We start from the raw sequence: 23,600 nt of genomic DNA on the forward strand, positions 1-23,600 counted from the left end.
GGCATTTCGCATGATGTACTCTGCATATAAGTTAAATAAGCAGGGTGACAATATACAGCCTTGACATACTCTTTTCCCAATTTTGAACCAATTCTCTTGTTCCATGTCCAGTTCTAACTGTACTTCTTGACCTGCATACAGATTTCTCAGGAGGCAAGTCAGGTGGTCTGGTATTCCCATCTCTTTAAAAATTTTCCACAGTTTGTTGTGACCCACACAGTCAAAGGTTTTAGTGTAGTCAATGAAGCAGAAGTAGGTGTTTTGCTGGAACTTTCTTGTTTTTTCTATGATCGAACGGATGTTGGCAATTTGATCTCTGGTTCTTCTTCCTTTTCTAAATCCAACTTGAACATCTGGAAGTTCTCAGTTCATGTACTGTTGAAGCCTGGCTTGGAGAATTTTGAGCATTACTTTACTAGCATGTGAAATGAGTGCAATTGTGCGGTAGTTTGAACATTCTTTGACATTGTCCTTCTTTGGGATTGGGCTTCCCTTGTGTCTCAGCTGGTAAATAATCCCCCAGCAATGTGGGAGACCTGGGTTTGAAATCTGGGTTGGGAAGATCCGCTGGAGAAGGGAAGGGAAAGGCTACCCACTCCAGTATTCTGGCCTGGAGAATTCATTCCATGGAGTCGCAGAGTCAGACATGACTGAGCAACTTTGACTTCTTTGGGATTGGAATGAAAACTGACCTTTTCCAGTTCTGTGGCCACTGCTGAGTTTTCCAAATTTGCTGGCATGTTGAATGCAGCACTTTAACAGCATCATCTTTTAGTGTGTGAAATAACTCAGCTGTAGTTCCATCACTTTCACTAGCTTTGTTCGTAGTGATGCTTCCTAAGGCCCACTTGACTTCACACTCCAAGATGTCTGGGCTCTAGTGTCTGTTGATAACTGTATCAGATGTCCTCAACAGTCTGGAAGGGGGATTGGAAAGCCATATGGAAGTAAATATAATGGTAGAATTTCCAGAACTGTCAAGGAATTAAGCTATGCTTACAGTCACCTTATCTGTGCTGTCCCATATGGTAGCTATTTCAAATTAGGTACAATGAAAATTCTAGACCTCAGTCTCATTAGCCACGTGCAAATGTTCAATAGCCAATGTGGCTGGTGGCCGCCATATTAGACAGCATAGATAAACTACATCTCTACCTCTGCAGAGAGTTCTGTTGGCCAGAGCTCTACTAGGTGAAGTAGGTCCGTGAAGGGATGGTTGGTGCCGTTTTCACAGTTGGCTAGTAGCAAAGCAAACCCCAGACATCTGGTCTCTTAATGTTCTGATCGGTATTCTTTTAAGTAGACAGCATGGCTTCCATACATTTCTGTCATTCTGCCTAATGTTGCTTCTTATTTTCAAGAAATTACACCTATAGTGTGTTGTTCTTCTGTGCTTTAGTGTCTGTGAGTGGTTGAAAATGCTGACATGGGTACTCTGGTGTGCTCACTCATTAGGCATGGAGCCACCTAAGATTTCAGTATAGCAAGGACCTAGATGACAGTAAAGAAGTTGCTGAGAGTAGTTGAGAATTGCAGTGACAAAGAAATTTGTTTTAGCTTTAATTCTGTTTTACTTTCTGTGATGGCTGAAAGGCATTGCCCCTTTAAGAAGCCAGATGATAAAATCACGTGTTTCTGAGCCTTGAATAAATGATGAGGACTAGCTGGAAGCATACCCTTTGAAAAGCTTTTTAGATCCTCAGCCTAGAGAAGGACTGGAATGGAAGAGAAACGTACAGAAGCTAAGATGTTGTAAGAGTAATAAAGAGAAAGTAGGCTGTTATCACCTAGATTCTTTGTAATAGCTAGATGTAAATGGAAACCTGATTTAAAGCATGGGTAAATAGCTTTGGGCAATACAGGGGAACAAAAGAAAAGGCATTAGAAAAATAGGGAATATTAGAAGTAATTAAGAAATAAGAGTGACCATGTATTTGAATTTTCTTTTGGTCATCATTTATTTAACTGGGCCATTCCAAGAATAGTAAATGAAAAATATTAAACTGAGTGTCTTATTATTTAACTAAAAGTATATGAGAACATAATCTGGTTTATTGCTGTCATTCTTGATTTCTTAATGTAAATTAAATTGGTTTGTCCGTGTTGCCTCAATTAGCCATCATTTAATCACCTTGAGGCTATAACCAGAGGTGAAAGTTAACATCTCAGAAGAGTAAACATCCCCTTCCAGTAGCAGGCCTTCATTTCTAACCCCTCTTTATAGTGAAAAAGCCATAACACTGAAATCAAATGCTTGGCAGCAGCCCACTCTATCACATTAGTTAGGACATGTCCAGTATTCTAGAACATGAGCCTCAGTTTTTTCATACCAAAGAAATCCAACTTTTCACATAACTCATTCCCCTAGTTCATTCAGCTTCTGTGCATGTTTTTCAAGCCCTCAGCAGGAAAGTAAGTAGCCAGCATAAGTACCTAGAGGTTGGAAAGATGGTGATTACTTCTAGATAGGTGCTTTCTTTCTTTTCACTACCCAGTTCAGTACATACAGTTCAGTCGCTCAGTTGTGTCCAACTCTCTGCGACCCCATGGACTGCAGCACACCAGGTCTCCCTGTCCATCACCAACTCCCGGAGCTTGCTCAAACTCATGTCCATCGAGTCAGCGATGCAATCCAACCAGCTCATCCTCTGTCGTCCCCTTCTCCTCCTGCCTTCAATCTTTCCCAGCCTCAGGGTCTTTTCCAGTGAGTCAGTTCTTCGCATCAGGTAGTCAAAGTACTGGAGCTTCAGCTTCAGCATCAGTCCTTCCAATGAATATTTAGGACTGATTTCCTTTAGGATTGGAGAAGGAAATGGCAACCCGCTCCAGTACTCCTGCCTGGAAAATCCCACGGACAGAGGAGCCTTGTAGGCTGCAGTCCATGGGGTCGCAAAGAGTCGGACACGACTGAGCGACTTCACTTCACTCACTTCCTTTAGGATTGACTGGTTTAATCTCCTTGCAGTCCAAGGGACTCTCAGGTCTTCTCCAACACCACAGTTCAAAAGCATCAGTTCTTTGGTGCTCAGCTTTCTTTATGGAAAAAAAGAAAGCTTTCTTCATATATTAAAAAAAAATAAGGTTTCACTTATCCAAAAGACGTAAATGGAAATCCTTTCTGTGTCTTGGAAAAATGACACACAGGTAATAATCCATGGAGAATCTGACTTGGGTAAAGATTGATGCTTCATTCTGATTGGGTAAAGATCATGATAAAATAGTTTAGAATGGTGGGCATGGCACAACAGGGATTTGGAGGCAAGAGGTTCAAAAAGTCGTGGGATATAAACTGTTAGTTGAGGCTTTGTTTTGAAGAGTTGCTGGAATGAACTGAAAAGCTGTTCGCAGCTTGTAACTCTCTGGGCCAAGTCATTTTGGGTAGGAAGGTCATATTGATGAAAATAGTGGAATAGAAGACTCATGCGAATATAGACAGGAAGCTATATAGGGTATATGACTGGTTCTCAGCACTTATCTACTGGGGGAATACATGTGCCCTGCCTCCCATCAGGTGTTTATGTTTTTTTTTAAGTTAGCAGAGATAAGAAGCAAGAATTGAGGAAAGAGGGATAGCACTGAGTTGGGAGACTGGTGGACAGATTCATGAGAGAGGTAACATTTGAGCTATGTATGCCTTGATCGTTGGTTATAAGTTTAGAACATTTGAGTGGCAACCTAGTGTTTCTACAGGCTAAAGGCTACTACTACTTTGGAGAAGGGAACAGCAACCCATTCCAGTATTCTTGCCTGGAAAATTCCATGGACAGAAGAGCCTAGCAGGCTACAGTCCATGGGGTCGCAAAGAGTCGGACATGACTGAGAGACTTGAAAGGGGCTTCCCTGATAGCTCAGTTAGTAAAGAATCCTCCTGCAATGCAGGAGACCCCGGTTCAATTCCTGGGTCAGGAAGATAAGCTGGAGAAGGGATAGGCTACCCACTCCAGTATTGTTGGGCTTCCCTCGTGGCTCAGCTGGTAAAGAATCCGCCTGCAATACTCGAGATCTGGGTTCGATCCCTTGGTTGGGAAGATCCCCTGGAGAAGGAAAAGGTTACCCATTCCAGTATTCTGACCTGGAGAATTCCATGAACTGTATAGCCCGTGGGGTCGCAAAGAGTCAGAAGACTGGTGAACAAATTCATGAGAGAGGTAACATTTGAGCTATGTCTGCCTTGATCATTGGTTATGTTTAAAACATTTGAGTGGTAACCTAGTGTTTCATGCTAAAGGCTATTACTACTTGGTTAGTCATGTCTTCCTTTCTTCTTTAAGAGTTCATTCAGGGCTAGTAAAGTCATAGTCCTATGGGTGGAAAATGAAAGCAAGTTCAGCACCCACCTCCTTTTTAAATTGGAGTACAGTTGATTTATAATATGTTAGTTTCAGGTGTATAGCACACTGATTCAGTATTACATTTTGAAGGATTGTAGGCCCTCTGAGGCAAGGTGGTATGTTTTCTTGACTGTGCTTTTTTATAAATGAGCTCATCATTTGGAGCAGAGCTTCTTAACTCTGCCTTTTTCACTTGAGGAGTGCTTCCATTAGCACCACATAAACATCACTAAAATATCAGCAGAGAAAGAAGGAATGAGGTGCTTTGTTGGACTCTAGGGATGCTGTGCAAGGATGCAAGTCCAGAGCAGCTGCTCATTTTCTCATTTCAGCTTTGTGAGTTCCTTTTTGTTCCAAGATGAGTAAGCTGAGAGAGGAGGTCTGCTTTTTCAAACAATGAGTTAGAGTCACTGGAAGCAGGAGCACTTACTTTGATTTTTTGAGGTGTTCTCTCTCTCATACATAGGCACATACAGGCATTTTTGTTAATGGCAGCAAAGAGGGAAGAAACTGGTATGCAGAATGAGGGACTGCTTTAAGTAGGGAGATGAATGAGAATCGCTGTTTTAGAAGGATTGGAGGTATGACTTAGGTTTTGGGAATCCATTCCTAAGACTATTTACAGGCAAGTTAAAATAAAGCAATGAGCAAGTTAAGGCAACTTTGCATTTCTCCTGTTCAGGTGAACTAACTGATCTTTCAGATAAGACAGATGGGTGTTTTAAAGGTATGAGAAGAGATTTTAATTCCAGCACTTGCGGCATCTAATACATTTTTGAGTTTGTTTTCCCCAAGAGTGGCTTTGTAAAGTTCCCTCATAGCTCTTCCTAGGCCTGACAGTGTCACATTTATCCATAACCAAGCTGAAGATGTGTTGGAATTGCTGCCCTCCTTCTCCTTACTTTAGAAAAGGGTCTTCCCTAGTGACTCAGTCGGTAAGGAGTCTGCCCGCAATGTGGGAGACCCAGGTTCGATCCCTGGGTCAGGAAGATCCCCTGGAGAAGGAAATGGCAACCCACTCCAGTTTTCTTGCCTGGAGAATTCCATGGACAGAGGAGCCTGGCGGGCTACAGTCCATGGGGTCCCAGAGTCAGACATGACTGTCTAACACTTGGACTTTCTTACCTTGGAAAGGAAAATGCTGTAGCTCCCCCTTGTGTTGTGTGAGACCAAAAACATCCTGCTTGATCCACCTCAGCAGAATCCACTCCACTAATTATCCGAAAAGTATCTCCTCAAAGCTTTTTGGGGAGGGGACTTTGCTATTTGTTGTACACAGGAAAGAACCAGGGTACCCAGCTAATCTGTGGTTTCTCTCCTCACTCCCTACTTTCTGCAGTGTTCCCGAGGGCCTCTTACCTGGAGGGTCACCTTTTTCTGGCAAACAGTTTGGGATGATTTTCCTCATGAGGTTGTAGTCCACTTATCTGCACTTAGCCCATCAAATCGTGTACAGTTTCATGTCCAAACAGAGCAAGTGGAACTTGCTTTCACTGTGGCCTCCTCTTGCCCTGTGATTGGGGTCACTTCATTCTGTATCCTGACTTTTCAGCTTGAGCAGGCATTGGTTTCTTTGCCCTTCCACCTCCAGAGGAAACATGTCAAGTATTCCCAAGTCTCTCACATTCTAGCACATGAGTTTGGAAATAAACATTTAAGCTGCTTAGTAAGTGTGCAAGCAGTGTGAGATGCAGCCACACATCTCTTTGGGAAGTGATTCCCCAATCTTAGTTCCTGTGCCACACTTGACTTCCATGTGGGAGTAGGGGAAATGCCACAATGCTCCTTATTAATGACTTTCCTTAGTTCAAATTATATTTGATAACTAATTGATATTCTACATAGGTATAGCAATTCTTATATCATGTGTTTTTTTTTTTATTTACTGATTTTGCATCTTTGGCACTATTGCAAGAAAAGAGAGAAACTCTCATTTTATAGGTCATTTAAAAGTTATTTAAGTTAAATATACTGATTATTTCAAAGATTAACAGTTTTGCAAGTATATCTTGAGGACAAAACCGTAATAGAATTGCTTCATTTAAGTGTGTGTGCCTTTGAAATTCTATAGATGGTAGTTTTCACCTGTTCAGTCTCCCATCTCATTTAACCTGGTCTCTTCATGTGATAGCTTGATGTTCCAGTAACAGTTCCAGCCCATTTAATTTTACCCCTTTCCTGTCCTGCCGGCCCTCATCTTAAAACTTTGGGCACTGTTTTCTTAAGGAAAGTTCTTTGATCGCAACCCTTGAAGGACTCCTACTTGTCCAGCTTTATGCTTTCCCTTGGGAAAGACAGTTTCACGCCACGCTGACTGGAAAGAAATTGGAGTACAGTTGATGAGTACAGAATGATGAGTATGCCCACTCGTCATTCTCTGGCACCTGCTAACTTGTGGTCAGTTCATGTGAAGCAGCCATGCAAGGTAGCATAGGCTAAGTGACAGTCTTAAAAAAGTGAATGCTCTGAGTTTCTGAGGCATGAAAACTCAGCCCTAGCACTCATCCTGAATGAACTGAGACTTGGACTCGATCTTAAAAGGAAGAGTAGAACTAAGACAAAAATAGGGAGATTATGTGTGAACTTCAGGCAGAGAAGAAATGCCATAAGAAGCTGAGATGGCAGGAAACCCATCAACTCTTACATAACAATAACTGAAAGTGTGTGTGTGTTAGGCACTTCAGTCATGTCCGACTCTTTGCGACCCCGTGGACTGTAGCCCACCAGGCTTCTCTGTCCATGAGGATTCTCCAGGCAAGAATACTGGAGTGGGGTGCCATGCCCTCCTCCAGGTGATCTTTGTGACCCAGGAGTCAAACCTGTCTCCCACGTTCCAGGCAGATTCTTTCCCGTGTGAGCCACCAAGGAAGCCCAACACTAACTGAATTTTACTTAATACGTTTTCCTTGAACTGCCATTTTTCAGTATATTTGTCTTACAACCTGTCTGAGGTCAGGAGTGCCTTATTGCTTCATCTTCACGTTTTGTCCATAGCTGATGTCCATATTCGACTAGGTACCAACAAATATTCTGGTTTCAATGTAACAAGTGCACTTTGTCATGAAAGAGCACTTTCTTAATGAAATCATATTTAATTTCTGGAAAAGAATCTGCATTCTGTTTTCCTAATCAACTATGTCTTATTAATAGCACTAACATCATCATTTTAAAAGAATGAAAAACTACAACAAAAAGCTCTGCTAAACCTGTCTCTGAGAAAAGGTTCAAAGCTTGAGTAGTTCATGGGAACAATTTGCTAGTGGAGATTTCTCCCCATTTTGGTCCCGGCCTCCTATGGGGAGATTTATGTGCAGTGTATGTCAAGAGGCAAAATAATGGCATTTCTTTGCTATACAATGACTCGGACATTTGCTGAGTGCAGAAATGCACCTTTAAACCAGAGAAAGAAGCAGTCTGCCCTGATCCAATCATTTTGAAAAGCCATGTGCACTGAAGCTGGGGCCAAACATAATGACAGGATTTAATTGCTAATGCCCTAGAGGCAGTGTGCCTCTTGATGTGTTGACCTTTAACCCAGACTTGGGAAGTTCAAAAAAGAGAGGGGATGGTTTTCCCTTCCCCCTCCCCCATCTGATCCTGCCTGCCTCTAACCCTGTCCACAGACTCCTCTAACTTTCATCTCTCCACCCCCATTCCCATTAGTTACTTCCAGCTTTGGGGCCAAGGGAGAAAGAATGGAAGAACCGAAAGGAAGAAGGCAGTAGAATTTGAGAAGGAAGTCTACAGGCAGTTGACAGCTGCTCAGAAGCCCGGGGCAGAAGTACAGCTACAGAAGTGGGGGCTGAACTCCTGGTCCCCTGATGCTTCCACCCCACCCCCAGCCCCACCCCCACTATCTCCTGAGATTTAGGCTATGTCTCCATGTTTCTGTTCTCCACTCCCATTTCACCCTTTCTAGTCCATATTTATAATCACTCCCTTCTGACACCTGACTTTTCCTTCTTCAGTTCAGTTCAGTTCTGTCGCTCAGTTGTGTCCGACTCTTTGCGACCCCATGGACTACAGCACGCCAGGCCTCCCTGTCCATCACCATCTCCTGGCGTTTACTCAAACTCATGTCCATTGAGTTGGTGATGCCATCCAACCATCTCATCCTCTGTCGCCCCCTTCTCCTCCTGCCTTCAGTGTTTCCCAGCATCAGGGTCTTTTCAAATGAGTCAGTTCTTCGCATTAGGTGGCCAAAGTATTGGAGTTTCAGCTTCAACATCAGTCCTTCTGATGAATATTCGGGACTGATCTCCTTTAGGATGGACTGCTTGGATCTCCTTGCAGTCCAAGGGACTCTCAAGAGTCTTCTCCAACACCACAGTTCAAAAGCATCAATTCTTCAGCGCTCAGCTTTCTTTATGGTCCAACTCTCACATCCATACATGACTACTGGAAAAATCATAGCTTTGACTAGATGGACCTTTGTTGGCAAAGTAATGTCTCTGCTTTTTAATATGCTGTCTAGGTTAGTTATTTCCTTCTTACTTGGTTATTAATGGCAAAATCTTGAGCAAAGTTAAATTCATAACTCTGTCTGTTACACATCTGCACCGTGGCAGCCGGACAGCTAGGTATAGCTGCAGAGAAACTCAAAACACACCCATTGGTTTGCTGTAAATTCACAACCACTAGCCTGAAGGTGGACCCTTTGTGCTGCTCAGCAAGTTTACCAGTCCACTCACTCTCTTGGTTTGCTTGTTTACAAAACGTTTGCACCTTCTTTCTCTTCTATCTTGAAGTTTCTTCACTGATCTCCAGCCCTGCTGATCTGCTTTCTGTTTATAATGTGTTAAGCACACCTGAGGGACTGGAGCACCCTGCATCTAAGTGTTTGCTTCCTCACTTCCTTCAAGGCCTTGCTATGTGATGTCATGCTTATCAGTCCGGCCTTCTCGGGCCACTCTAAGGAAGGCAGCAAGTACATCCCCATCAAGCCTGGGGCACACCCTGTCCTCTTAACTTTATGTTTTCTTCGACAGTTACCACCATCTGGTATTCTGTGTATTTTATGTTTGTATATTATTATCCCTCTGCTAGAATGAAAGTTTTATGAAATCTTGGGGTTTTTTTTCCCATTCTTCTATAGCTAGTGCTTAATCCAATGCTTGCTAATGTGCCATACAAGTTTGTTTCAGGAATGAATGAATAATGAATGCCTGTTGGGTTTTGAAAATCCCCTCTTCCCATTTGCCAAAACCAACATATTCATAACCATGTTTTTTTGTATGGTGACCATGGTTGCTAAGCCCAGATTAAAACATGTCATCTAATTGGTGGGGGAAATACCTTTTATTTTGCACTGTCTTGGGAAATTCAATGTGCTTATTAAGTATATTCTACCTAGAATCATAGTCTTATAGCATAGAGTCCTCAAAGGAAAAAGATGATCATTTTTCAGTTATCTTACTGGCCCTGATAGTGTATTTGGCTTATCCTAGGACACTAAGCTATGTTTAGTTTAAAGTAAGTGTGAGTTGAAGTTGTTGGGTGTTTTAAGCCCCTGGTCGGGCTTTGTGGAGATACCTAGGAGTCACTGGAAACCTCTGGTGGTACCCGGCCCCATCTTCCCTGCTTAGTGCATTCAGTGCCTAGCGCACCACCTCATGGGTCCTGCATCATTTCTATCCAGTAAGGCTTGCTTGGGTAACTGGGCAGGATTTCTCCCCATATGCCAGGTTTGCCTTTGTTCTCTCCCTTCGAATTCTTGAAATAATGACAGCATGAATGGTGGGAATAAGGGATACAGAGGGTAAATACTCTAAAAGCCTCACAAGTCCTCATTATATTATCTTACTATAGAATGAATAACCTGGGTTTCCAGGTTCTCAAGTTTGCAGGCATTCTCCCCAAGGACCAGTTTCTTATTTGCTCTGCAAAACAGTAGGTTGAGCCTCATCATTTTGCAGAGTTGTGGGTAGGGCTTGAGAAATCTCAGTCCAGGTGATCTTCTCTTTTACAAAATACAGCTCCCACCTGTGGTATGTGTTAGGCTCAAGAAAACGGCAGTGAAAGGATATTTTCCCAGATTCTCCCACTGGAAGCAAGGCCCCTTTAACTGTAATGTTTACGCAGTGATGTTTGGAGTCTAAGATGTTTAGTGACAGTGAGTGCTCACATCCTTTTGTCCCTGAGAACACTGACACAGTACTCGGCATGAAGCAGACACTCAGGAGCTCATAATCAGCATAAGACAGGTGCTTAGCAAATACTCAGTGACCAAGAAGATCAATGTAAAGTGAATTAGTAGAGTAACAACAAAGCAGACATTTCTACCTGGAGTGTTTCTACCTTTGGATCAAGTTCTTGACACTGTAGGCCATGTCTCCAAATATGTAGGAGTAGTGCAACTTTATGGGTTTCTGGCTATACTTTGAGATCAGCTGCTAGCCCAGTGTGTTGCACTAGTCGATGATTAATCAAACTTAATGTACTGAGTTTGTGGACCAAAATGAGAGAAAAGCACCTTGACTTTAATAACTTTTAAATGTAGTTGTCATCCATATGTTTTGAATTTGGGGAGGGGCTGGCAAAGGAGGAAGAGTATCATACTGCTGAAGTTTACTTTAGGCTGTATAGAATAGTCACAAAGTTCTCTCCAGATGAGTTTTAAAGAATTGATACATTTTAGTGTAAAATCTTCCCCCAAACCTACCAATCAGAGGAAACCCTAAAAGCCTTTGAGTAATGAGGCAGAATCGAGAAAGGAGATTTAAGCTAAAGAGGTGCTAGGAAGTGAGCAGTGACCATTAAACTGTATCAGCAACACAGTCCTTAATCTTCATTTCCAGTGCTCGGTGGACTCAAAGAAGTCTCCTTTATTTGGGAATGAAATGGAAGCAAGTTGAACTGGGAAGAAGTATGACAAGTAGAGCCATTGTTTTGGAAACACATCTCTACACTGTGTTTCTGAAAGCAAAGAGTGGAAATGCCATGAGAGTCTAGATCATCTTGGCTATCATTTGAAAGAATGAATAACCATTTTTGATAAATACAGATCAACTGGGATCACAGCATTTTGAAATGCAAACTAGAAGTGGTTCTGGGGTTGTAGTTTCTCTCAAGTGGTTGAAATAGGAGCAATTAAGACTTTTTGTGGAGAGGAATAGTTTAAACTCTTACTTAGCACCAGTAGTAGGACTGTGAACTATAAATAATCCAAGCACTTGAATTTGCAGTTGTGCTTCAGAGTTTTTATGGCCCCATTTCCACCATGATAAGCATAATCATTCTCACTTGGATTCATATGCACTTTTTTATATGGATGAGTGCAATCCCTACTTTAGTAAACGTAGGTTGATAGATACAATACTTGATAAAACAAACATCTCATTACTGTATGCTTCACCAATTTTGAGTTTTTGATAATGTGGATAGGAATCAAGCAGAAGGTTCATTTAGTATTATTCATAAAGATAGGGTTTGTTGAGCAAGTTAATAACATAGACAAGATTCAGGAATAATATTTAACTATGTAGGGAGAAAACATAATTTCCAATCAATTCTTGGACATATGCTTTCTGATAAAAAACATTTGTAGTGCTAAGTGCAGAGCTATTCATTAATTCAGATTGGTTCACTACAGAGTTATTCAGAAATTTAAAGTTTTGAGTGATTAAGTACATCTAATCCTTCCCGGCTGGTTTTGAGTACAGGGAGCTAGCTAAGGTTATATGGACCCTGTGGCCAGAGCTGGAGTTAGTCAATTCTTTGACACCTGCTTTAAGCAGTGGTAGTTAGGCCCCCACCCTACATGGGGTAGAATGTATGGACTTACTCTGGTGCTACATGTAAGAAAGGAACATAACAGGATTTGGAAGGAAGTAGATTCAACTGTCCATCTGTTATTGGGTTGAGGGCTGCATAGGGCCTCTCACTTTCTTATTCACTTATCGTGGTTGGCCTGTGGGGTCATTCTGTTACAGGGGGATTAGCATATCATATACATACACTTGAGACACTGTTCATTATGCCCTTCAGCTATGTACTGAAAGTCTTCCAAGTGTTTAATGATTTCAGTTGAAGTGTGGAAATTAATCAGGATAGAATCTAGTATTGCAGTGGAAAAGAGATTTAGTGTGAGAGTCAGGTTTGAAGTCTATCCAGGCATTTCTCTGATAACTTAAATAATTTTTCTTGATTTATTTTTCCATAGAGGCCTTGCTTTGGGAATCAAGACTCTGCCCTCATGCAACCGTGGATAGCTCTTGAAGCATACTGGTTTTATCACTAGAGAGCTGGATTATCCAGAGCCCGAAGAGACTCTAGGATAAACACTTGAAACAGGATCAGAACTAAAGAACTATTTCTTTGGTGTTGTCTCCAGAGGCGAACTTGCCAACATATTGGAACGTTAAGATTGTCAATTATTCAAGATAGGTGTATTTTATTTGTAGAAAAACCATGGTTCCTGTGGTAGCACATGGTTTTGTCCAAATATGGACCAGGAAGAATGGGATGCCTAAGCCGAAGGAAGCAATTGTTGAAGCAGCGGGAAAAAAGAAGAAAACTAGATTGGTGGTCTATTTCGGTAATGGAGAAAGCACAACTTTTGAACTAAATAATAATATTAAAAGCGTGATCATGAGATCCTATGGAGAAAAAGTGAATCACCTGTATTTAACTTTCCAAGATAATAGCTTCTTGTTTATGGAAGGAACATCCTCTACAGATGTCAAAAAATTGAAGGCATTCCTGGATAGAGTCCATCAAGATGATCTTCCACCACCCATAAGACCCGATGTGGATAGCAGTGCCTTTGCCAGCACAACAGTACAGAAGACAGTTGATGAGACTTCATTTCAAAAAGTGGGTAAGAAGTCAGGTAGTCGGTCTTTTAAGAAAGAAAAAAAGCGTTCACCTTCATCTTCATCAGAATCACCAACATCTACCTATGAACAGTTATTAGAAGATGGATATGGGAAGAGAATGAAGAAGCCCTCATTGGATTCCCAAAAAGAGAGTAGCTCAGTGAGAAAGAGGAGATCCAAGACACACCCATTAAGATATGTAAGCCACAGTGAGAAGAAGGAACTGAAGTTAAAAGGGTTAAAACAGGAGAATAAGTTAGATTTAGACTTTTTATTTAAGACCAGTCCTTACCTACATGGCACTAATCTTTTCCAAAAACTATCTGAGAATATATATTTCACATTTCCGTCAGAAGCAAAGTATGATAAGAATGACCCGCTTTCGGACAGACTCAAACTGACTCTTGACTACTACCCAGAGAAACTATGGCAAGGCCTCCCCAATTTGGGAAATACCTGTTACATGAATGCAGTTATACAGTCTTTATTTTTGATTCCATCATTTGCTGATGACTTACTCAATCGGAGTTTCCCATGGTGTAAAATTCCCCCTGATGCACTTAGCATGTGCTTGGCACAGCTGTTTGTCTTGAAAGATATTTATAACGTAAATATCAAAAAGAGGTTACTTGAGAATGTTAAAAATACCATTTCAGCAGTTGCAGAGATATTCTCTGGCAACAAGCAGAATGATGCCCATGAGTTTTTAGGTCATTATTTAAATCAGATGAAAGAAAACATGCAAAAATTAAACACAATTGGGAAGACTGAAGTTAAATCTGAGAAAGAAAATTTACCTCAACCGTTTTTGGTTGGCAGTGCAGCCAGGCAAGCCCTCTTTTGTCCTGTCGTCACTAATTTCGAGTTTGAGTTGCTGTGCTCCATTACTTGTAAAGCCTGTGGGCACGTTGTTTCTAAGACAGAATTCAGCAATTACCTCTCCATCAATCTTCCCCAAGAATGGCAAGCACTTCCATTTTCTATTCAGTCTAGTTTTGATCTTTTCTTTGGAACAGAAAATCTTGAGTATACATGTGAACAGTGTAAACACAGGAAATCTTCTAAAATGTATAAATTCAGTAGGCTACCTAGGGTCTTTATTGTTCATCTGAAGCGCTATAACTTTGTTGAGTTTCGGCCCTTAAAGAAGGATGACCATGAAGTCATTATTTCCAAAAATTTAAAGATATCTTCCCATTGCAATGAAAATACCAGACCACCATTTCCTTTAAACAAGAAAACACATCTTACAAATCTCAGAGTTTTAAAAATCTTTCGAAACATAAATTCTACAGCTATCAGTAAGTTGAGAGCTTCAGCAAAGATGGCCTTGGAATTCATGGGTTCTTTGCCTTCACACATTGTACCAGATGAAGAGTCCGAACCACAAAAAGATGATGTTCATCATGAAGGTTCAAGAGAAGAAGAGAAACAAAAAGACCACGGAAAATACTCTGTAGTAAAGATACTAGATTCCGCATGGGCAGACTCAGAAGATGCAATAATCATTGCAAGAGAGCTGTTAGCTATGGCCTTAATGATGAATATGGAAGATGGCTCATTTCCTCTGAGAGATATAACCATCAGCAACCCAGATATATGTCAGAAAGTGCCTGAAAATCCAAAACTACTGGACGAGAGAATCAATATCTTTGCAGATTTTCAGGCTGTGGCTAAGACCACCAAAGATAACGATGAGAAAGCCCAAATTTCAGAAGAACTTTCCTCAGTGGCTGAACAGACCCCAGATGAAGAAAGGATGAAAATCTATGAACAAGCCCTTTGGCTGGCACTGCTTCAAAGCTTTCCAAAGCCAAAGATTCGAAAGCAAAAGTGCACAGAGAAACTCAGATCAAAGGAATCAGGCGTCCAGGGAACCAAGGTGAACTCCCCAGGTGCATCGGGTCACAAAAAAAAGTCTGGAAAAAAGGGCTCTTTAAGTAGAGAGAAGAGAGAAACTGCATCCAAGAAACCAAAAGGAGAAGCTGAGATGGAAGATCCTCAGGCCTACCGGCTCATTGGTGTTCTCAGCCATCTTGGGAAGAGCCTAAATTCAGGCCATTATATCTGTGATGCCTTCGACTTTGTGAGGCAGGAGTGGTTCACTTTCAATGATTTGCAGGTGTCAAATATCGAAGAGGCCACAATGCAAAAAGCTAGACTTTCCTCCGGGTATGTTTTCTTTTACATGCATAATGAGATCTTTGAAGAGCTGTTGGAAAGGGAGAGCTCCCCACCTTAAAGCACAGAGGCAGGGAAGACCTCTCAAGAGTAGGAAGAAATACAGACTTAAATTGCACAAATCTGCTTGACTGCCTCTCTGGCTATGACTTTCTCCATGGAAGGAAAACTTTCAACTCTAGCCAAGCACAAAGGAGCAACTAGCATCCGGGACCAAAGTTCAAGCAGAAACACTTACTTGAAAATAAATCTTTGTTCTAACCCTGATAGAGATACCTTAGCCCACGGTTCTGGCTGATAAATATTCATCTCCCCTACTAGACTAGAACTGTGCTTTCCATATTCTACTAATGCAGTGAATTTTGAGTGTGGTCCTCAAACCAGTACTATAAGGAACATGGAAGGACTTGTGAGAGATGCGGTTTCTTGATTCCACCATGGACCCACTAATTCCAAAACTGAGGAGAGAGGCGGCAGTTTGATGGCGAGCTTCCAGAAAGTTGGAGAATCACTACCATAGTGTGTAGAGTATCTTGGTGTATTTTCCTGTTGTATATTTGAATTGTTTATATTTTGTAAAGGAGTTTGATCACCTTTTTTCTTATATTCATTCATACCTTTCCTTTGTAAGTGTATTAATATTAACATCAAAAGACACAGAATTACTCTTCTGCTGATCAGATTCAGCAGTTTGATGGGAAAAAGCAGTTTCTGTAGTTCTGGCGAAACTAATGAAAAAACTAGTTGCTGAAGTCCTGGCAATAAAACAATAGTTGCTAGGGTCCTGGCAATAAATTCTAAATGAAGCCTGTAGTTTATGCATCCTCTTGGGCGTACATAGATGAGACTGAACACCCTATCAAGTCTACAGATTGTTTGCTTAACTTTTCCTTAATGCCAAAAGGGCTATATACCGTCAAGCTTAAACCCTGAGAATGGAGAAGTTGATTTGCCCGCAAGAAATTCAACACGTTTTCCTGTTTGTCTGCTGGCACAGTGTTCTTGGTTATCTCAGACCACCATGCCATTTTCTTCAGAGGGACACTTGCACTGCCTAAAAGGAATATTTGTGACCAGAACTTTACCTGAAGTCTTGACCAAGCTTCACTCAACTTTATAAGACTAATTCCAGATTTCTTTTACTTACTTTATAGTATGGTGGCCTTATTCCTCAATGAGTAAACCATACATGCTTTGTTTTATTTTTTTTCATACATGCTTTAAAATGTACTTGTAGGATTTCAAAGTCTTGTTACTGATTTGATACAGTGTCAAAAAACCTGTGCCTGGATATGATCTGCTTCTTGGTAAAAGCCTCATGGATCCTGAGGTGGTCATATTCTGTTGAAGTGCCATGTAATTCAGGGATTTAGTAATTCTGATATTAAGCTTGTGCTTAAAAATTTAGGTTTTTGCCATCTTTGAGGCAGTGAACATGTAATGCCTTGTACCTTTGCTATTAACAAATGATTTGTACTGAGAGACTTTCTTACATCATATAAAAGGATTGAACTTTCAGTCCCACCTTTTCCAGCATGGGTGAGCCCCCCTTGTGGATGGGATATGGTTCTAGTATGGCTGTATTAACCCAAGAGCATGTTGATGCTGTCCATTCTGGAGGTCCTTAGAAGAGGTGAATGAGAATCAGTGGTGTGAGAAAGTTTAAAACTGGCCTCTGAGAGAAAAACCAGATTCTAAAGTTTGGGGAAATAAGTTTGTTCAGAACACAGCGTATCTAAAAAGAGGTCTGAATGGAAGCTAAAGATTGCTGAGGTTGGCAGGGGGATGTTTCCTAGGTTGAATTAATTATCTCTGTGGGAGGTGTTGAAGACACAATAATGAGATTTCTTCAACTTGTGTAGCACCTCAGCAGCTGGAGCAGTTGAAGGATGAATTTAGAGGAATTAGATTTAGAGGAAGAGAGTGACACTCTGTTTTCCCAATTTCAGATTTTTTGCTTCTAATAAAATAGTTAAATCTGAACCTATTTTTGCTGGCATCAAAGCAAGAGTTTTGCAAAGAGTGAGGGAAAGTAATTTTCTTTTGAAAGGAGAATGAAGATGCTAGTAGTTTTAAGAGATTAAATTTTTTGGTGTGGAGTATAGAGTATTGTACATTCTGCATATGCTGCTCTTCAGCTTGTTGCACTTGCAGATGCAGGGCAAATGAAAAGGCGAAGAAGGTTGTGGCATCCATGAGAGTAAGGCTCTGTCCTCTGGGACAGATAGTTTGGGTGGAATCCATCACTGTTCTGTGAGAAGAAATTCTTGGTGCACAATGAGTGGCTGTACACTGTCTACCTATTACACTGTTATTTCAAATAAAAATTAAAAAGTCTTAAGTGACCCAGTGACTACTTATTATGGATTTTAATTGGTTCTCTATTTTACAGATCAGGTTTCTGGATAATCTGTGGATATAAAAACTTTCTTTGACACTCTGTATTAGTTTTCTACTGCTTCTTTAAAAAATTAACCACAAGGCTTCCCTGTTAGTACAGTGGTAAGGAATCTGCCTGCCAACGCAAGGGACATGAGTTTGATCCCTGGTCCGGGAAGATCCCACGTGCTATGGAGCAACTAAGCCTGTGTGCCACAATTATTGAGCCTGTGTTCTAGAACCCATGTTCCACAACAAGAGGAGAGTAGCTCCTGCTCCCCACAACTAGAGAAAAGTGTAGTAACGAAGACCCAGCACAGCTAAAAATAAATTTTAAAAAATTTAACTTACTACAAAACTAAATGGCTTAAAGCAACACAAATTTATTATCTTAGAATTCTGGCAGTCAGGAGTCCAAGAGAGGCATCGCTGGGCTAAAATCAAGATGTTGGCAGGTCTACAGTCCTTCCAGATCCTCTAAGGGGACAGTCTGTCTTCTTTCTCAGCTTCTGGAGGCTACCCACATTTCTTGACTCGTGGCTTCATTCCTCTACCTTCACAGCCCACAATGCTGCACTGAGTCCTCACACTGCCATCTCTGGTTCGCCTACATTCCTTTGCCACTTTTAAGAATCATGGTGAGACTAAGTCAAGATAATTCAACATGATCTCCCTATCTGAAGGTCAGCTGATTAGCACCCTTAATTCCCATTTGTCTCCTAACAGTGTTGTCACAGGTTCTAAGCATTAGGATGTGGACATCTTTGGGGGACACTTACTCTTGCCACCACACAACAGTAGAAGGTAATGGAAAACACAACGACAAAGAGTGGAATGATTCAAGACACAGACCCCTGGGAGATAGTTTTAGTAACACCACCAGGTGAAGAACCGAAAGCATCTCAGGTTTTAACCAAGGATGAAGTAAAATTGTAATCTGTAATTAAGCAAAAATCTTGAGACCAGTTACAGAAACAATGTCTATAGTAGCTTTGCATATTTTCTCTATGTCTATTATATGAGTGTGTCTGTTTGTATATACTCAACCATTTTCTTTTTCTCTATCCTGCTTCCTATTTTTATTTTTATATACAAGTTATTGGAAGTTAATTTTACAACTTAGTTTTTAAAGGTAACAATATTCAATGACTGCCTGACTGAATCGGAGGGATAATTAACAGATCCCATGATGGATGCAATGACTTGGGACTGAGTCATCTAATTTGGGGGGAATGGTGAACACATAAAAGGATTGATGTATCTATCAGGTAGAAACATGGGATCCTTCTGCTGCTGTAAAAAGTTCAAATGTGAAAAAAAAAAAAGTTCAAATGTACATGGGGGTACATAGGGAAGCTGAGTAACGAAGACATGGGCGGTGCCGGTTAACAACGCACTGCCTCAGCCCGATTCACCCTTCAGTACCTGATCTGTGACAGTGGGCAGAATTCCTCTAGGCATTTCTCCCTTACAGTAAACACAGGTTGAGCTTTCTCAGTAGAGGGTGAAAGAGGTTCTCTTGCCATTTCCAGTTGTCGATGGGGGTTAGCACTGTGAGCTGTGATGTGAGAGAATCTAGGAGGTTCACAAACCCAACCATGGAACCAGAATGTAAGATCCCTGAGACTTCCCAGTTCTGGCCTGGCCCACCCTGGAGATGAGTAGCTGCTGTCCCCTCCTGGACACCATGTGCCCTGACTCCCTTTGATCACGTGCTTTTCCCAGGTTTGGATTCCACAGGCCTGATGCCGAGCCCCCCGACACAAAGCCACACACAGCGGGCCTCCTGCTTCTCCAGCAAACTCTGTCCCTCTGCAGGGCTGAGTTGCTGGCCATTGGCGTTAGCCCTCCTTGTTAGCGACTAACACTTTCACTTTAGTTTCACATGTACTGCAAAGTGATGCACTTATATATGTGTGTATATAGACGTTCATCCTTTTTAGATTCTTTTCTCATATGCGTTATCACAGAATACTGAGTCTAGTACCCTGTCCTATACAGTAGGTCCTTGTTGGTTTATCTGTCTTCTAGGTAGTAGTGTGTGTATGTCCATCCCGAGTTCCTGATTTATCCCTCCCCCCACCACATTTCCCCTTTGGTACCCATAAGTTTGTTAAATTGCTTTTGCAGCATAAAACTTACTGCATAAAATGAGCAGGTTTCCAAGAATGGAATCTGACAGCTACTCCTATTTCCCTGTTCCAATTCTATGTCTAGAGCTCACCAACCCCTGAAGCTTCTGGAAGGCATCTCTGCCATGGTAGCACTTATAACATTCACAACCAAGATTCTCAGTGGAAAGGCATACTTCCTTGCCTTTTTTCCTGTCATGGAAATGCAAGATAGATGGATAGATGGGTTGATAGATAAGTAGATGGATAGATAGATGAAAGGAAATGGCCACTGATTTTGTGTTAGATTTCCGGAACAGTGGAATGTCATAAAGTAAGACTCTAGGCCAGAGTTCAGTAGACCATAGTCTGTGGGCTAAACATGGCTTGCTCTCTGTTTTTGTAAATAAAACATTATTGGGATACAAGTCCTGATGGTTCATTTACATATCTCTAACTAGAGCAGCCCAGTGCAGGAGTTGTGAAAAGGACTGTAAAGCCTAAAGTATTTACTATCTTGCCCTTAAAAATTGCCCTTCCTTTAGGCTTCCACTCTGATGCTGCTTGAAATCCCCCATTAGGAAGACATCATTTGAGGATGTTCCTATTGCTCTTGGAACAAGGCAAGATGCAATACTCCACTGTTCATGGGGCCAGATGCCTTTCTTTCCCCTATTTTAGCCTAGGGCAGAAATGAACACAGGGACAGCAGTGGGGAGAGAGGAAGCTGGGGTATGGAGAGGTGCCGCAGGATGGAGGGTGTGGATGTGAACACAATTTATCCACAGAGGATACAGATGGAGAAGAGGGACCATGGTATGACAGACTTATATGGATCCCATTCCTTGCAATATCTGTCAAGGCAAGCCCAGACAGAAGAATGGCGTGGCGAGCACCACACAGACTTTGAAAAAATATCAGAAGGATACAGATAAGGTTCCAATTGAAGTGAATTCAGTTAGCCTCAATGAGGATTAACTGAGTACTTCTTCTATACTAGCCAACAAAAGGTGGATAATCTACCTCAGAAGAGAGGCCTTGATTTATTTCTGTCAGTGAGGCTACCAAGCTTGAAATAGTAGCATCAACCTTCTCCCTCAACCACCACATATTCAACCAATCCTCCGTCTCTTCCTCTTCATTCATTCCCAGTGATATCAATCTAGACCGGACTGTAACCAACCAACTCAGTCAACTCATAATCTTTTGAGTCTGGGATGTATATATAAACATGTAACTGATAAAACCCACAGCACAAAAAAGAACAACTAAACTTTGAAAGGGAAAGAATTTCAGAGAAGCTGGATTCCTGTTGTCTGGGCTGATTAGAGAAAACTTAAAGACATACATGGCAGTTGAGTTGAGCCTTGAAAGTTGCACAGAATTCAATTATGTGGAGAGAGGGGCATCTCAAGTGAAGAAATGGGCGTAGCAATGGCATAACACATGGATTGTCTCATTCTTAGATGACAACACACAGTGGGCCTAAAAAAGAATCTATGGGGAATACATGTAAATCCATGGCTGATTCATGTCAATGTATGACAAAAACCACTACAATATTGTAAAGTAATTAGCCTCCAACTAATAAAAATAAATGGAAAAAAAAAGAATCTAAAACTCTGCTCCCTAAGGATGAGGCAGGTCATGAAGAACAGCGACCAAAGCCTTACCCAAGCTATGTGATCACTAAACAGCTGGATAAGCTGATTAATGGTCTCTTGTATCCAGAGAGACTGTTCCTTATGCTAAAGATAACACAATAATGGGGAGGAGAGAAGTAAGTGACTCCCATACACACACCTTGCAAAATGGCACTCGACTGAAACAAAAAAAAAAAGGAAGGTGACATCCAAGGCCATACTGAGTTTGCATCAAAAGATTTTACAGGGACTTCCCTGGTGGTCCAGTGGTTAATGTTCCATTCCTTATAACATGCCCAAGAACCTCCACACATCACACAATGGTCCCACAAAGTATATACACTTCCAGTTTTAAGAACAATGAGTTCTGGGACCTAACCTACAACATGGTGATTACAGCTAATAATGCCGATAGAATTGTGTTAACATAATACTGTATTGACTTGAAAGGTGCTGAGAGCAGATCTTAAATGTTCTCACCATAGAAAAGAAATGGTAGGGGCTTCCTCGGTGGTTTAGTGGTTAAGAATCCACCTTGCAATGCAAGAGACACTGGTCTGGGAAGATCCCACATGCCTTCGAGTAACAGAGGTCAGGAGCCGAAACTACTCAGCCCATTCACTGCAAATACTGAAGCCCATGTGCCTAGAGCCTGTGCTCTGCAACAAGAGAAGTAACTGCAATGAGAAGCCTGTGCACCGAAATGAAGAGTAGCCCCTGGTTCACCGAAACTAGAGAAAGCCTGCATGTACCGATGAAGACCCACCACAGCCAAATAAATAAATCTGAGAAAAAAAAAAAGAATTAGTAATTATGTGACAGGATAGAGGAGTTGGCTAAAGCTGTGGTGTCATCATTTTGCAATATATAGGTGTACCAAATCAAAATGTTGTACACTTTATAAACTTATTCAATGTTTAATGTCAATTATATTTCAATAAAGCTGGGGAAAAAAAGAAAGAAATCCCTCAACCCTATTGTGTTCCAGGAAATGACTTATTGTAAAGAGTGTCTATTCCCATAGGATGTAGGTAAGGCCTGGGCTGGCCCCCTTCTTTACCTGTGACAAGGCCAGATACAGACCCTCCCAATTCCCATTCTCTGTCTAATCAATTGAATTGAACTATTTTTTCCATGGGCTTCCAGGTGGCACTAGTGGTAAAGAGCCCACCTGCAAATGCAGATGTAACAGATGTGGGTTCGATCCCTGGGTCAGGAAGATGCCCTAGAGGAGGCCATGGCAACCCACTCCAGTATTCATGCCTGGAGAATCCCATGGACAGAGGAGCCTGGCAGGCTACAGTCCATGGGGTCACACAGAGTTGGACACCACTGAAGCAACTTTGCATGCACACACACGCATGGGCTTGCACACACACACACACACACATATGCACATTTATTTCCATTAGCCAATCTGGACATAATGTTGGCTAGTTTGACTTGACCAGACGTTAGTCAAACTTCTCTCCTCCACACAGATCCCTGAACTTTGACTTGCTTTCAGCCTCAGAATGCGGAACGGCCCCTCCTTAACAACCCCTCCTGAGAATCGGCTGACCAGCAAGAAAGATATTCCTTGATTAACTGCCTGATTATGCCACAGGCTCATCCCACTCCCCCACATGGGTTCTTTCTAGCCAGAGTTCCTTGTTCCTATAAAAGAAAAACACTTTCTGCCTGCCCTTTGAGGCACTTGCATATCTCCTGTTCCTATTGCAGTAGCCTCCTCCTTACCTCGGTCTCTGCTGACCTCAGTCAGGTGTTTTGTTTTGTTTTGTTTTGTTTTAATTTGACACAGACTTCCTTTCCTCCATGATGTAGCAGTAAACTGATTTCTCCTTGGTAATCAAGATAAACCACCCCAGCTAGTAGACGAACCCCTCTTTACACCAGTTTGTTCAGTGACACAAGATCAAAATGGTCAGTTGGCACTTCCCACCTCCAGTTCCCTGAAGCCATTTGTGTGGCCCCGGGAGGAAGCATCCTTTCCTTGGGAACTAATATCGCCAAGACAGTAGAGCTCAAAATTCCTAGTGTGGAAAACAAAAATGCGGGAAGTGTGGTACTGGGTGTAATAGTAACAGGAGCTGTTCCCACTGCCTCTCCCACTCCTTAATTCCTGGACTTCAGTGTTCT

The 23,600-nt window shown here is 41.7% G+C and overlaps 1 protein-coding gene across 1 annotated transcript; it reads left to right on the plus strand.

Moving 5' to 3' along the window:
* The first annotated feature begins 14,471 nt into the window (after window positions 1-14,471).
* Window positions 14,472-16,498, plus strand: LOC122690318 (ubiquitin carboxyl-terminal hydrolase 26-like). Its single transcript, XM_043897375.1, has one exon. It carries the CDS (start codon window positions 14,472-14,474, stop codon window positions 15,387-15,389), a length of 918 nt encoding a protein of 305 aa, XP_043753310.1. The 3' UTR covers window positions 15,390-16,498.
* Window positions 16,499-23,600: the final 7,102 nt, after the last annotated feature.

The sequence above is a fragment of the Cervus elaphus genome, chromosome X (assembly GCF_910594005.1).
Source record: "Cervus elaphus chromosome X, mCerEla1.1, whole genome shotgun sequence".
NCBI classification, from domain to species: domain Eukaryota; kingdom Metazoa; phylum Chordata; class Mammalia; order Artiodactyla; family Cervidae; genus Cervus; species Cervus elaphus.

Coding starts and splice junctions, on each gene's coding strand:
- LOC122690318 (XM_043897375.1), top strand. CDS start 14,472: ATGGCCTTGGAATTCATGGGTTCTTTGCCTTCACACATTGTACCAGAT.